Source organism: Myodes glareolus, chromosome 3, assembly GCF_982192425.1.
Source record: "Myodes glareolus chromosome 3, mMyoGla1.1, whole genome shotgun sequence".
Taxonomy (NCBI): Eukaryota; Metazoa; Chordata; class Mammalia; order Rodentia; family Cricetidae; genus Myodes; species Myodes glareolus.
The window spans coordinates 43,100,044-43,114,165 of record NC_142028.1 but is presented as its reverse complement, the minus strand read 5'-3'; the positions used below and the strand labels follow the sequence as shown (position 1 = coordinate 43,114,165).

General features: G+C 43.5%; 1 protein-coding gene across 1 annotated transcript in view; it reads right to left on the bottom strand.

Moving 5' to 3' along the window:
• Sumf1 (sulfatase modifying factor 1) overlaps positions 1-14,122 on the bottom strand; it is an 84,650-nt gene that overhangs the window by 36,013 nt on the left and 34,515 nt on the right. The window contains exons 5-7 of the mRNA XM_085686817.2: positions 13,214-13,336; positions 12,313-12,427; positions 5,228-5,341 (exon numbers count right to left, since the gene is read on the bottom strand). Of these exons, the coding sequence (XP_085542943.1) occupies positions 5,228-5,341; positions 12,313-12,427; positions 13,214-13,336 (352 nt within the window). The remainder of the gene's footprint in view (positions 1-5,227; positions 5,342-12,312; positions 12,428-13,213; positions 13,337-14,122) is intronic.

Below are 14,122 nucleotides of genomic sequence, written 5' to 3'. Positions count from 1 at the left end.
GGAATGCGTCCCAATTCACTTCATGGACCATGTGCAGATAGGTGACAGCTCAAAGAGGAGTCCTTAGAAGCAAGTAAAGTACAAATATTTCACATCACAGAAGGTAGAAAGGAGGGGCTTATAACCTCCTTGACCAATTCCCTACCACCTCAAAACATGCCAGAGAAAGATACACATTCCTCATCCGCCCAGAGCTATACAGAATACTCTACGATCAAAGCTCGTGTTGACAGAATCTCTGGCTAAGCCTTGGCAGGCAAGAGAGGAAGAATGCGTCTGGGCATACCGTGTTTGCACTGGACTGTCACAAGCATGGAAGCATGAGCATGGTTTGTATTGTAAGGAGTGTGCCAACTGAAGACAAGGGGGTGAGAATAGCAAACAACTGGTATTCATAAGTATATTTGTCTTCCCCTTTGCTTCCACAGGGCAACATTCCCCATTATCTCTGCTGGCAGACGCAAGCAACATTCCAATTAGAGAGTCAAACCACAGCTTAACAATAGAAAAACAATATTTTTGAGACACAGAAATGGAAAGTGTCTCACAATGAACACATCTAATTGCCCAACAACTTCATCAGGTGGGTAATCGAATTTCTAACTCATACATAAAGAAGCTTAGGTGCATTGTAAGTTGAGATGCATTACACTGTTGCTCAGGGTAGAGTTAGAAAACACAAGTTACTCTGGCTATCCCAAGATTAGAACTCTCCTCCTGGGGGTAGGGCAGGGGATGGTTGGCTGTCTGAGCCAGGCATGATGGCAAATTTCTGAAATCACAGCAAAAGCAAGAGCTGGAGGATTTTAGTTTAAGGCCAGCCTGGGCTATCAAATGAGATCCTGTACCTTGTCTGATAACATCCAACCAACCAACCCCATCTAGATGCAATTGTGCTCTAGAATCAGAAAGATGCTACAAATCACACTATCCCATCACATCATCAGCTGCACATCAGCAAGGTACCTGGTCGCCATAGTGACTAAGCAGGGGTAGGAAATCAGAACATTAAATAATCACTACTTTTCTTTTTTTAGCTCTACTTTTTTTTAGAGCACTACGCACTATCACAGGTAATATGGGGCCTAGATGTAAGCAAAAGAGATGGGCAAAAAATACAAATTATATTTTTGGACCATGTATATTTTATGGGGCTAAGATATCGTCACAGTAAATAGCCACACTTTGGGTTTTCCGGGCCAGTGCTCTGAAAGTGCCTACAGAGGACGGACAGATGGACAGATGCACACAAACAAGCAAACTGAACTGATGCTCATGGCACACGGCCAAATACCTTATTTTCTCTGCGGACTTTGTGTACAAAGCACGTCAGGCTGTTTCTACAACCTGTTTAGCCATAGATGACAGCCTAATAAAATTAAAAAACTAATGATTAACCTTTGCTCCCTAGAAGCTACTGAATAAGAAAAAGATATTTCCTGAATAAAGCTGTGCATAGAGAGAGCTGACTTTCCCCAAGCTCTCTAAAGCAATTTTAATACCTTTTGCTATGGGCTAGTCTTGGAGTCAGAACAAGCACAAGGCACTAAAGATGACATGTTTACATAGGGTCTCGGGGTTAAAACTCTCCATGAAGATGTGTATTTCTATCTTTGCTCCAACACGCTTGGAGTCTGAACAGACACTGAAGTACCTGGAACTGGCATTACTATGAGGTGAATGGTTTTACTCCACGTTCTTTGCCAAACACTAAAGATATACAAGCTATTAGGGAAGAAAGGCAAACAAATTAGAACCTCGAAGAGAAATAGCAATTGATCAAACCAAGCAAGAGTCTCTACTGCTGTAAGAACTGCCGAGCACAAATCCCAGGAAAGGGGGTCCCTAGCGACCTGGCAACTCAAATGGCAGTGGAAGTGAAACAACTTCCAGTCCACTCACAGCACAAGTAAACAACAATCTGGAATTCACTCCTCAAGGAGTCTCCATGATAAATCCCGTCTCTCGGCTGATACCTGGAGGAACCAAGGTGAACTGGCAATAGGCTTGAGAGGGACCAAAGCTCAGCTTCAGACACTTCAGTCCCTAACTTGATTAAGCTAATATGACATGGAAGCAAAAATAAAGACTCTCCAGAGAAAGACTGCACCAGCTAGACCTCAAAAGCTTGCCACAGTTTTTCCATACAATCAAAAATAACAATGTATGATGGTGTTTTGTTTGTGCTATAACAAATAAAGCTTGCCTGAGGATCAGAGGGCAGAGTTAGCCACTATCTAGCTATAGAGGGCCAGGCACTCTTTAATCTCAGCACTCAGGAGGCAAAGGGAGATGGATCTCTGTGAGGTCAACACCATCCTAGGCTACACTAGATTCATTCCATCTCAACGAGAAACAGAGTCAGGCGGCGGTGGCTCACACCTTTAATCCCAGTACATGGGAGCCACACGCCTTTAATCCCAGCACTAGGGAGGTGGAAACAGGAAGGCATATGGCTGGGTGAAGAGAAGAATATTAGGTGGGAGGAAACAGGAGCTCAGCATTCAGTCAGAGCATTCATCCTGAGGATTCCTAGAGACAGGATTGCCCATTTGGTCTGAGGATTCGGTACAAGTAAGAACTAGTGGCTGGCTGCTCTACTTCTCTGCTCGTTCAGCTTTAACCTCTATATCTCACTCGGGGGTTTTTAATATTAAGACCAATTTAATTCCTGCTATAGCAATGTACATGTGAAAACAAGATGTGGCCAAAAAGCAAAGACAACAAAAGAAGTGCATAGACATGCTAGCCAAGCATTTCTTAGCAGATGTACACATTTGCAAACTGATGACAGTAGAGCTAGAGAGACAGCCCATTAGTTAAGAGCACCGGCTGTACTCTTCCAGAGGACCTGGGTTCAATCCCTAGCACCCACTGCAGCTTTCAACAGTCTCTATCTAACTCCAGTTCCAGGGAATCTGAAGCTTTCTTCAGACATCCATGTGCACAACACATGGTCCACACACATACATGCAAGCAAAATACATGTACACATAAAATAAAATTCTTTAAAAAGTAAATATTGTAAATGACTGAAGAAACACAGTAAAAACAGCACTAAACACGAATCGGGGCAGCCAAAATGTAAAATACTGACAACACCAAGTTCTGAGAAGAACAACTTTTGCTCTTGTATCCTCTTCCTTTGGTTAAAAAGAGAGGATGGCAGCTATACAGGTTCCTGTTGTGTTGCTTACCACACTCCTCTGGACTTCTGGAACATTCCAGTTAAGAGTTTTAGAAAGATCTGAAAGTTGGGTCTGAAGAAGAGATCAGCAAAAGTTAAATCATTTTTGGCTTTCAGAGTCATATTCTAAAAGTACCCTTTCTATATTTTGCAGATAGTAAGAATGCATTTAAAACCAGGTTTCAGGTACAAAGCTGAAAGTCCAGCAGCACCCTGGAGGCAAAGGAAAGAGGATTCTGAGTTCAAGGCCAGCCTGGGCTATATGATGAGCTCTACGTCAGTCTGGGTAGTGCAACACCTCAAAAAATAAACAATAAAGAAGAAAGGAAGGAAAAGAGGGAGGGAAGGAAGGAAGGAAGCAGGAACCCATGTATGAATTTAAATAGAAAAGCGGCAATATTAGATTTGTTTTGCACAAAGACCATTCTTGATGCAAGAGATGAAGTAACTAATGAAAGACAACAATGACAGCTCATCTACTGGATAAACAAAGCTGTAAAGATTTCAATGATGTCATCAATGATTTGGGGTTTAGTTCTCAAAATGATGACTTGCAACCCATCAAATCAGAAAGCAAATGAGGCCACTGTAACAAGGATGAATCTAAATGGGACAATCTCATTGGAATAAGAGTGACATCCAGGAAATAGCCTGCAACTGGTGAAAGGGAAATGTGAATTTTCCTACAAATCCTTAGAAGAAAGTCAAGCCCATAAAAGTGAAAGCTAATGAGCGCTCAGCTCGACACCAGATGGTCAGATAGATACATTCACAATGTGCCAAAATTCTGGAGCCTTGCACAGCCCCTTCCAAGCATGCAGATGCTTTAATCTGACAGGAAAAAATCTATTTCTGCCTCTGACAGCAAATGCCAAGTCACGTCTTGCCAGGGGAGAGAGTGGCTGCTCCCAACCACAGACTCCCCAAGTATGCACAATCTTATTCTCACTTCAGAGCACAGGTTATTTGCCCACTATTTCCACCAGCCCTGCCACAAAGGTAAGGGGGCAGAGTTTCTAAAGCACTCCGCCTTTCCACCTGCACTCCCCAAAAGAGTAGATATATATCTCTAGACTATAAACAGTTCACATTTATCTGTTGAAATCAAGCATATCAAACAGAAACTCATCTGTACATTCTGAAAAGGGCCCCAGGCATGGAGTCTGACAGGTTTTTCATTGACTCTAAACTGGTTAACCTTCCAGGGACAAACAAGTAAAGAATGAATGTTCTTTATCTTTGTCTTCTGTGCATTACAAAGGTTAAGCATAGAGCATTACCCAGGAGCTGGTTTTCATACTGTTCTTCGGTCAGATTGACGAATGCCTGCTTGCTAGAGATGGAATTATTACATATTCCACCTCCAATGTGTTCAGAGACAAGAAGTATTCAAAGATGTTCTTTGTAAAAGAGGCGCTGTCCAAACACATGTTCATTTCAAATCTCAGTTTTAATGTGCGGTACTGGAGGGCTTAATTTTAGAGGCAGGGAACTTGTATTCAACATTCTTTACAAAGCAGAGTAAGTAAAACTCAGAGGGACAGGGTGGTCTTCTATTAACTGAGGAATATGGTACATTTTCCTGTCACACAAACAGGTTCACCACGAAACAACCACTGAGTGACTCAGGTCCCTTACTTGGCAGCTACCCAGTCTCATTTTTTCCAAATAACGCTGCTGACTCAAAATTGAACCCATCAAAACCCAGGCAAGGAGTTTCATGAAAAATATCATCTACCAGAACTTAACGGTTAATATTAAAACATGAAAGAATTTTATGGTCATTTATATATCATACTTTGATATGGAGCAGAGGTATGGATATGCCCCTAAAAAGTTATCAATATCACAATCCAGTGGGACATAAAACAAGACATTTTTATACAGCAGTCTAAAGCTTAAATAAGACACATGCATGTGGCATTCCTTAGGGAAATGTGAGGATAATGTCAGGACAAACACACGAAATCCTAGCTGTTGCCTACTTAGAGGACAAGTGTCACACTACCAAGGTCCAAGCCTTCTCTACAAGATACTCACTGGGTTGTGTGCTTCCTCAACAGAATGGTGAACGGTCCACCAGTCTGAGGTCCACTCCCATGCGTTCCCCACTATGTTGTACAAGCCATAGCCATTGGGAGGAAAGGCGTCAACCTAAAAAGAAAGACCAATTACTCAGCTTGCTTTAAAAAATCTCTTCAGTACATGAATGTACCAAGACCTATTTATTTCAGAATATAAATATTGATTTCCACCCCCACCTGTCAAAAACCAGTCTAAACAACAAAAGAAAAAGTCCTGCCCCCTCTGCTTTGCTTTTTTTTTTAACTTTAAGTACTCAGAAGGCATTCAGAAAGCTAAGAGGGCTTTACTGAATGGCCCAGAACTAAGTGACCAACACTAGCTATAAGTATCAAGACTTGACTAGTATGGGAGAGAGGTGAATATGAGAGAGAGAGAGAGAGAGAGAGAGAGAGAGAGAGAGAGAGAGAGAACAGACAAACAGTATCTAGGCATTCAAAATCATTAGCAAGAATGCCCTACTATATATGTTATCAGAATTTTGGACCACATAGTGTCTTTCAGGACTCCAGTTGCCACATCACCTCACCCTCTCCAGAAGCTCCCTCCAGTTGACTATCTTATCTTTGAGCCTCAGTCACTGTCATTAAATAAGGAAAACATTAACTCATTATCCATGTGTTTCTAACAGTAGATCTCTGGGATGCAGCAGTGTGCAGCAAATTACACATTCACCAAGAAAGCACAGCACAAACCAAAGACAGGTCAGAAAGCACTGGGTACCACCTACAGACATGGAAGCAAAGTGAGGTTAATGTAAGACAGAGCGCAAGAGGGGAAAACACAAACTGAACTGCTGTGGGAGTTCCTTCAGCTCCTTCAGCCAATCGCCGCTGAGTTACCAGCCCATTGGGGCGTGGTCTCTCTCCCTTTAAAAAAAGCAGCGGCTGTCCTCCACTCTGTCTTTGTCTTCCGGCTCCGTTTCCGGCCCCTGGACTCCTTTCCTGTTCGCGTGGAGGGGCTGTTGTCTGGGACGGTAATCTGTAAGTTTTTTCCCCTTTGAATAAATAACCATTCTATTAATCATAATTCCAAACTGGTGTCGGATTGTCTGTGACTTACGCCTTCATCTGGCGCCCAACGTGGGGCGCCATATGTAATATGGTGGGCCGGCTTGTTGGGGTTTCTGTCCCGCCCGGGTACCCCATAACCGGCAAGCCCCAGAAAAATCAATCACATAGAGAACTCTATAAGTTATAAAGCTGATTGGCCCATTAGGTCAGGCTTCTTGTTAATGCTTATAACTTATATTAACCCATTGTTCTCATCTATGTTAGCCATAATGGCTCCGTACCTTTCTCAGCTGGGCAAGTTACATGCTGCCTCCTCAGTGATCTGCGCAGGAATGGCTGAGAGAGCTTCTGCTTCCAGAATACTCCCAGTCTCTTTGCTCCACCCCTACTTCCTGTCTGGCTTTCCTGCCTATACTGCCTGCCTGGCCAATCAGCGTTTTATTAAAATATGATTGACAGAATACAGACAATTCTCCTGCACCACTGAACAACAGTAAATCTAGGTTACTGGATAGTTCATGACTTAAAAAGTCTCCCAGCCAGGACGGAGGGTTTAGGCCAGTGTTTAGGTAGAGTGTTTGCTTGTGAGGCCGTAGGTTTGGTTCCCACAAGAGGTAGGGAGGAGGGGAATATCATAAAAAGGGCAAAGACACAAAGAAAAACTCTTTCCCTTCTTTTCAATAGACATTTTGAAAAAAATCAAATTGTGATGAAAAAAGTGGTTATCTTTGGGGATTTTTTCTCCTCTTTTTATAATTCATACTTTTCCATACTAATGAAGTAAGACTATAAGAATGAATAAACTAGCATTCATTTCTGGGTGCTTTCAGATGGTTTTGCATCTACACATGAATACGGAAGCATCTGCTGCTTGGGCAATTCAGAGCATTTCAATCAAAGTTATAAAGCCACAATGAAGAGAAGTTCATCGAGATGAGCTGGAAAGTCGAAAAACCTAACCATGCTGCTTCCATAATCAGTGTTTACTATGGAAACAGCCCTGCTTGTGCCTTGGCTCATTGAGAAATGCCATGTGCAGCCAGTATGGGCAGGGAGTGGCTCAGTGGCAAATGATATCGTAAAGAGTTTAATGAGGGAAGAGAAAAAGAGAGAATGTCTCAAACTAAAAATTCAGCTCTAAAGAGCTGGCCAGGACGATCATGATGGCAACCTTACCACTTGGGAGGTAAAATCGGAGGATCAAGGCCATCCTGGGCTACATAGAGAGTTTGAGGCCAACCTGGGTCACATTAGACACTCTCATATTAGCGTTCTCTCTCCTTCTCTCCCTCTCTCTCTAAATACAGCTCTAAAAAGCAGATTGGGACAAAGAAACTAAGATGATAGGAACTGCCACAGAAATTCCAAGAGGCCAAACCCCAGTGGGCAATCTGAGCATACTCTGGGCTAGAACTCTGCAGTCTAAATGTCAGAGACAAAAGGGAGAGGAGGCCACAGAATAAGCTATCTGTTCAAAAACACGGTCGTGACCAAAAACAGTCAATGGAATTAAAATGGAAGGAAGAAGAAAGAAAAAAGATAAGTTGGCTGTAGCTGTGGGGAGAAAGTGGAAGATGTCATGGGGTAGGAGGAATAAGAAACAGAAGCACACATTCTGGAGGAAGGAATCCATCTGCAGGCTGCTAGAAGGTACGGACAAAGGTGTTGTCAAGAATTTGTCCTTCATGAGTGTTGTTGGTCTTCAACAGGAAAGTAACAGTGTCTGATCAAAGGTTTGCCTCCCCTCTTAAATAACAGGATTTTGAGGTAAAATCTAGAAGTTACCACCCTCTTAATTACTAAGTTATTACACCTGAGTAGGTCAGTATGGGGAATGAACGCTCACGACTTATGGTTATATGTATCACACTAACCAAGCTTCCTTCCAGGAGCCTCGGATGAAATTAAATGGAAAGGTTCATTCCTGCTTGAAATGCTAGCTTCAGGCTCACAAGTCGGTTAATGATGGTGGGACAGTGACCTAGCAGAATATTCATCCTGTGCCTTAACTTCACAGTGCTGAGCACTCAAAGAGCGGAGCCAGGAGGACTGTGAGTTTTATGCTAGCCTGACCCTGTCTTAAAAATGCAAACAAACAAAAAAGTTAAATTCTTGTCCTCTTCTTCCAGAGCATGCTCAACTTAAAGACAGAGGCTTGCCTCAGCCTTGACCAAGTCTTGTTTCTAGAATGGGTTCCTTCTGAACTCCTGGTAACTGGAACCATTTTATCTTGGTAACTCCGGGAGTAATGTCTTCAGGGAAGTTCTGCAGACACCTGGTGACCTCTCTGCCAAACACTCTAAAGCTGAACAAGGGAAAAGCAAAGTAGGAGTTTGTGTAACTAAGTACTGGGGTGGTCCTAGGCCAATCATAATACTACAATAAAAGCAAAGTAAATATCTGCAGAGCGTCCTTATCGCCTCCCCCCCCCCGGGTGTGTGTGTGTGTGTGTGTGTGTGTGTGTGTGTGTGTGTGTATGTATGTATCAGGCCCTATAAGCTTTGTGTTACAACAGCACCCAGAAATGGCTCGATTTTTTTCTTATTCAGCTCACCTAATTAAATGTACATACAATACCGTGGTAGTAAATACAGGAAATACCCATAACTGTCCAAAGCAGCTTTACTGTGGCCTTTTACTAAAATTGACTAGTGCTTACATTATTGATTTGGTTCATTACAGTTACCATAGACTTCTCCAAACAACAGAGACAATGCTGGCTGTTTCCTGTGCCTCTGGGATGGAACCTGTTCATCTCCCAGGACAAAATGATCCTGTCCAACTGAGCACGTGGACACTTCTGTACTTTGGCCTTCACAGTTCTCACTTGAATGTTGCTACTATAACAACCGAGGTCTGTCTCTACAGCTCCATCTGAGCCATGCCCTGGATTCAGGATTTATTGCAGCTGCTCTAGGTGGCACCACAAGCTTTGAGAGAGACCCCTCCTGCCGAGGTCTCCCTTCCTGCCAGGTTCTTTCATGTGTTTACATCCAAAAAAAAAAAAGTTGGATAAGGAGTGTTATCCATTTTAAGGGTTACCTGCACCTACAAGTGAAGCTACTGGATTGTTCTTGCTAATAGTCAACATCTCTTTATTACATTTCTTGTGTGTGTGTGTGTGTGTGTGTGTGTGTGTGTGTGTGATGTAACACAGTGTGCACGTGGAAATCAGAGGACAACTAACAGAAGCCTTCCTCCTCCCAACATCTGGGTCCCAGGAATCAAACTCAGATCGTCAAGCTAGGTGGCAAGCATCTTTACCCACTGAGCCACCTCACCAGTCCAGACAACCAACACATTTCCTGGAGTTTGATGCACTCATATCAGGCACCGCCATACACAGGCACCTTGTATATTCATACCAAGCTATCTCTTACTTTTTAAAAAATATTCCCAGCAGTAATCAGTGTTTAAAAGTTAGAAAACTTCTCTCCACTCCCCATCTCCCCTTTCTTTCCCTCCAGGAATCAAACCCAATACCTTGCCTGTAGTTAAACATGTGTTTTACTTCTGAGCTACACTCCCAACCTAGAAAACTTTCTTTGCTAAATGGTATTCAGTAGTGCCCATGGCCTGTTTCTTTCCATTGATGTAGAAGAGTCCCTTTCTCATGGAGCTCTTACCGACAGTCCAGTAGTGCAGCTCTGTTTAAAAACTGTCTTAGTTAATTTGTGCTGCTATAACAAAATGTCATAGCCTGAAGCATTGATAAAGAGAAACATGTCTCACAAATCTGGAAATTGGGAAGTCTAGATGGAGGTCTCAGTAAGATAGGAATTTGTGTATCCCTTTGAAGGGACTAAGGAGCACTGTGTCCTCCCATGGCCAGAGCCACCGCACAGCCCATTCAACTCTGAGCCTTAAAGTACTCATGATACCACATCATCCCTTAGTCACCTCCCCGAGACCCTTCTTTTAGTTCTGTTAAACTGAGGACTAAATTTCAGTAGAAGTTTTGAGGGGTACCATTCTTCAGACCAGACAAAGACATTTCTACATTCTATTACCATAATGAGGAAAGAAGTTTTGTGATGGAGAAATAGTCCATAACCGGGTTTGGTAGAAGAAAACAATCGTTTTCTTCCAGCAGTCTTTCTAACAGTTTTTTTTTCTTTTTTTTAATTTGTAATTTTTTCCTCAAGAAAATCTTCCTGCAAAGTCTATTTATATATTTGACACAGATATGCTATTTGGGATATGACCAAATGGTTGGAAAACTTCAGCTTGAAAACTAACTAAATGAGAGTTAAAGACCAAAAAATTCTTGGAAAAGAAAGAGTGAAGGAGCACCTGACCTAAGAGAAACTGAAACCCAGTGTGAGCTATTGCTGGGCGCCACAGTGTTTGGAGCAGAACTAAGTTAAAAAACAAGTTGCTTGAGGACACTCTGCCTGTACAAGCTCATGATGCCTGGTGTGTGTACCCAGTCCTATGTATGTGAGTTACATATATGTTAAGCCAACACAAACTGATGGGAGATGATGCATTATTCAATAGAGGCAGAAAAGGCAAACCAAGCCATCTGGTAGCTGGTTCCTCTTCAACTTTCTTCAGGATCACTGTTCCTCTCCCAGACGTAGTGTTTTCTTTGGTAAGAAATTAGTGGTCTTAGGGAGGTGATGACTTCTACCTTGCTTCAGGCTTAGCCAAGACTTTTGGTATGGAGCAGGGTACAAAATGAGAACTTCGTGAGGGCCTCTTGACCGGAAGAAGTAGCGCAGGAGCTAGATGCACTGTGCCTGGAATACTGCAAAGCTGCTGCCACAGCAACCATTAACCCCTACAATGAGTGGAAAGGCAGGGACCATAATGCTAACCTGAGGGGAAGAATTCCAGACTAGTTTCCTCTATCCTGCACGTCTCTTTCTAAACCTCCCATGGTCAGCATCACATAGTCAGAAAGAAACATCTGATGATTTCTAGCGTTCAACACTCTTGAAGGTCGATAGTGTCGGGAGAACAGTGTCCGCCAGAGAACCAGTGTTGCCTTTCACTCCATTTTTTTTTTGGGGGGGGGGACTGGTTTGTGTTTTTTGCTTTGGTTTTTAACAGTGTGTGTGTACATATGTGTGTGTGTGTGTGTGTGAGAGTGAGTGTGCGCGCATGTGACTGTGTGTGCGTACACACACACACAATGTATTTGGACATGCTTGTGCCACAGGGCAAGTGTGGAAACCAAGAGATAACTTATGAGAGTTTGCTCTTTCCTCACACTACACAGGTTCGAGGTGGCAACTTAGGTCACCACACTTGCCAGCAAGTACCTCTACGGACTGAGGAGTTTCCCTGGCCCTGTTTTTGTGTGCTTAAGATAGGGTCTCAAGTAACTTGAACTAGCCTAGACCTCACTCTGTAGCTACGTTGAACTTCTGATCTTCCTACCTCAGCCTCCCAACTGCTGGTATCAGAGGCATGTGGTGCAGGGCCAGGTCCTTTCATCCCATTTCGAGAGTGCCTCAACTCCCAGGGTCAATGCCTTTCTCTAAAAGCCTGGCTTGTTGTGGAATATTAGTTTAAGATATGGTATGCTCACTTAGGTTGTAGAATATTTGTTTAATGGTGCAAAGATGTGCTGCATTCTTTTATGTTGCATTTCTTTAACTCTGTGAAGCTGTGTTACTTTGTCTAAAACACCTGATTGGTCTAATAAAGGACTGAACAGCCAATAGCTAGCAAAAGAGAGAAACAGGTGGGGCTGCCAGGCAGAGAGAATAAACAGAAAGAGAATCTAGGTTCAAGAGAGAGCAAGGAGCAAGAACAGGAGAGCAGAATGCCAGGGGCCAGTCCCCAGCCACACAACCAACCACGGAGTAAGACGGGAAGAAAGATATATAGAATTAAGAAAGGTAAAAAGCCCAGAGGCAAAATATAGTTACAGAATAATGGAATAATTTAAGTTAGGAAAGCTGGCTAAAAATAAGCCAAGCTAAGGTTGGGCATTCCTGCACACTGATTTGGGAGGTGGGTGGTGGGCCCCTGGAAAGTTATAAAAACAAAAATAAAAACAAACCCACACTGGCTACTCACAGGTGCAGTTCCTTGGAAGCCATCCTCCCCGGTGTTGGCCACAGGAAACTCGCCCTGCCAAAGGTTGGCATAATGCTGGCCTTTGGGCTGCAGTTTGTTGCCCCAGGGGAAAAGCCTATCGGGAGAGACACAGGCATCAGCACGGTGCACAGGCGTCTGGACTGCAGTCAAGAGAAAGGATGCAACCGAAGAGAGCAAACAATGCACATTTGTTCCGAGTGAACATCTGCCTTAAAAGACATACTCATAAATATAGCTTTTAATTGGAATCTTTAAAAAATATCTTTATAACAGTTCATGTCAAGGGCATAACAACTGCGGGATCTCCTCACTGGTGAGAAGGCCTGAAGTAAATGATGTGGCTGAAAGAAGCCGTCTAGAAATCTGAGAAACGAGGCATCGTCCAGGACTTATATGGTAGCATGAGCAGGCACAGCACACCACACTTTTTTTTAAAGCCTTGTCTATTTTAAGGAGCTTTTCCTAGAAGATGTGACCCAAACATGAGTTTTCTATCTTATGGCTGTAGGAGCAGAGAAATACCACTGTTTCAGAAGACAGTTAAAATAAGAAAATAATAAAAACAGGGCAGCCTGCCAAACAGCTCTGGGAGGGATTTACAAGAGGGGATGCAAGGCTAGAACTACTCTGGGACCACAGAGAGCCCATTTGACCCCATACCTGGCTTTAGGAACTGGAAAGAGTTGGTGACTCACTCCCTAGTGTCACCAAAGGACCTCACAAAGAAGAAGAAAAGCTAGCAAGAACAAGAGCTGTCATTAATCAACTTTCTGACTACAGCAGCTCCACAGAGCTGAAAGGAAGAGGACGGGGGTGGGGTGGGGGAGAAGGGGTGGACTCCGTGAAGGCTGGATAACGCAGGGCCTTCCGGGGTGAGCACCTGCTCTGCAGACCTCCTCTACAGCTGTACTCCCACTCTGCCTCCGTGGGCAGCCTCTTCCCTGCCCACGTGCAGTAGGCAACAGCGTCATTCCAGGAGACATGGAGAACCGGATGATTTGGCCTAGGGAGGAGCAACCACAGTTAAAAAAAGACATTGACCTGAACAGAAAACAGGAACTATATTCAGAAAGCGATCATAGCTACCCTCCCTCCATCTGGCCATGACTTCAAAGACTTGCCATAACACATCTGTACTGTCCACAAGGACTTTAAGTCTTAGACTCCCAAGTGAGTCACAGCTGGCCTTGGGCCTGCACTCAAACATTTCTTCGCTTTGCAGCCTTGGATGTCACAGATTCCATGGAGATGGTGGACACAGGGAAGCTCTGCCCACTGGTTCATTGCTGAGAGTGCCATCAGCAGATGCCTCTGGCTCCCTTGGCATTTCCAACAGCCAGGAGCACCTTCGAGGCCCCAGTGACTATCACAACAGGGACATAAGGCCTACAGAGACTCAGTCATAGGCTGTACACACCTCAGAGCTCCATGTGAACTGGGCCAGAAATTTGTTGGGCCTGCACTGCAGTTTGACATCCACTCCGTTACTCAAATGTGGGTCGCTAACAGACATTCTTTTCTCCATGTCAAACTCTTACCTTTGCCTGTTTCCAGACACATGACTTTAAACTTTGTGTCTTTCTGCTACCCTGCTAAGAATCAGCCAGCGTAATCTGGTTCACGCTAACACGGTGGTTCTCAACCTGTGGGTCACAACCCTTTGGGGAGTCAAACAGCCCCTTCCCAGGGGTTGCATATCAGATATCTGATATATCAAATATTTACTTACATTTCAATTCATAACTAACAAAATTAAAATTATGATGTAGCAATGAAAATGATTTTATGA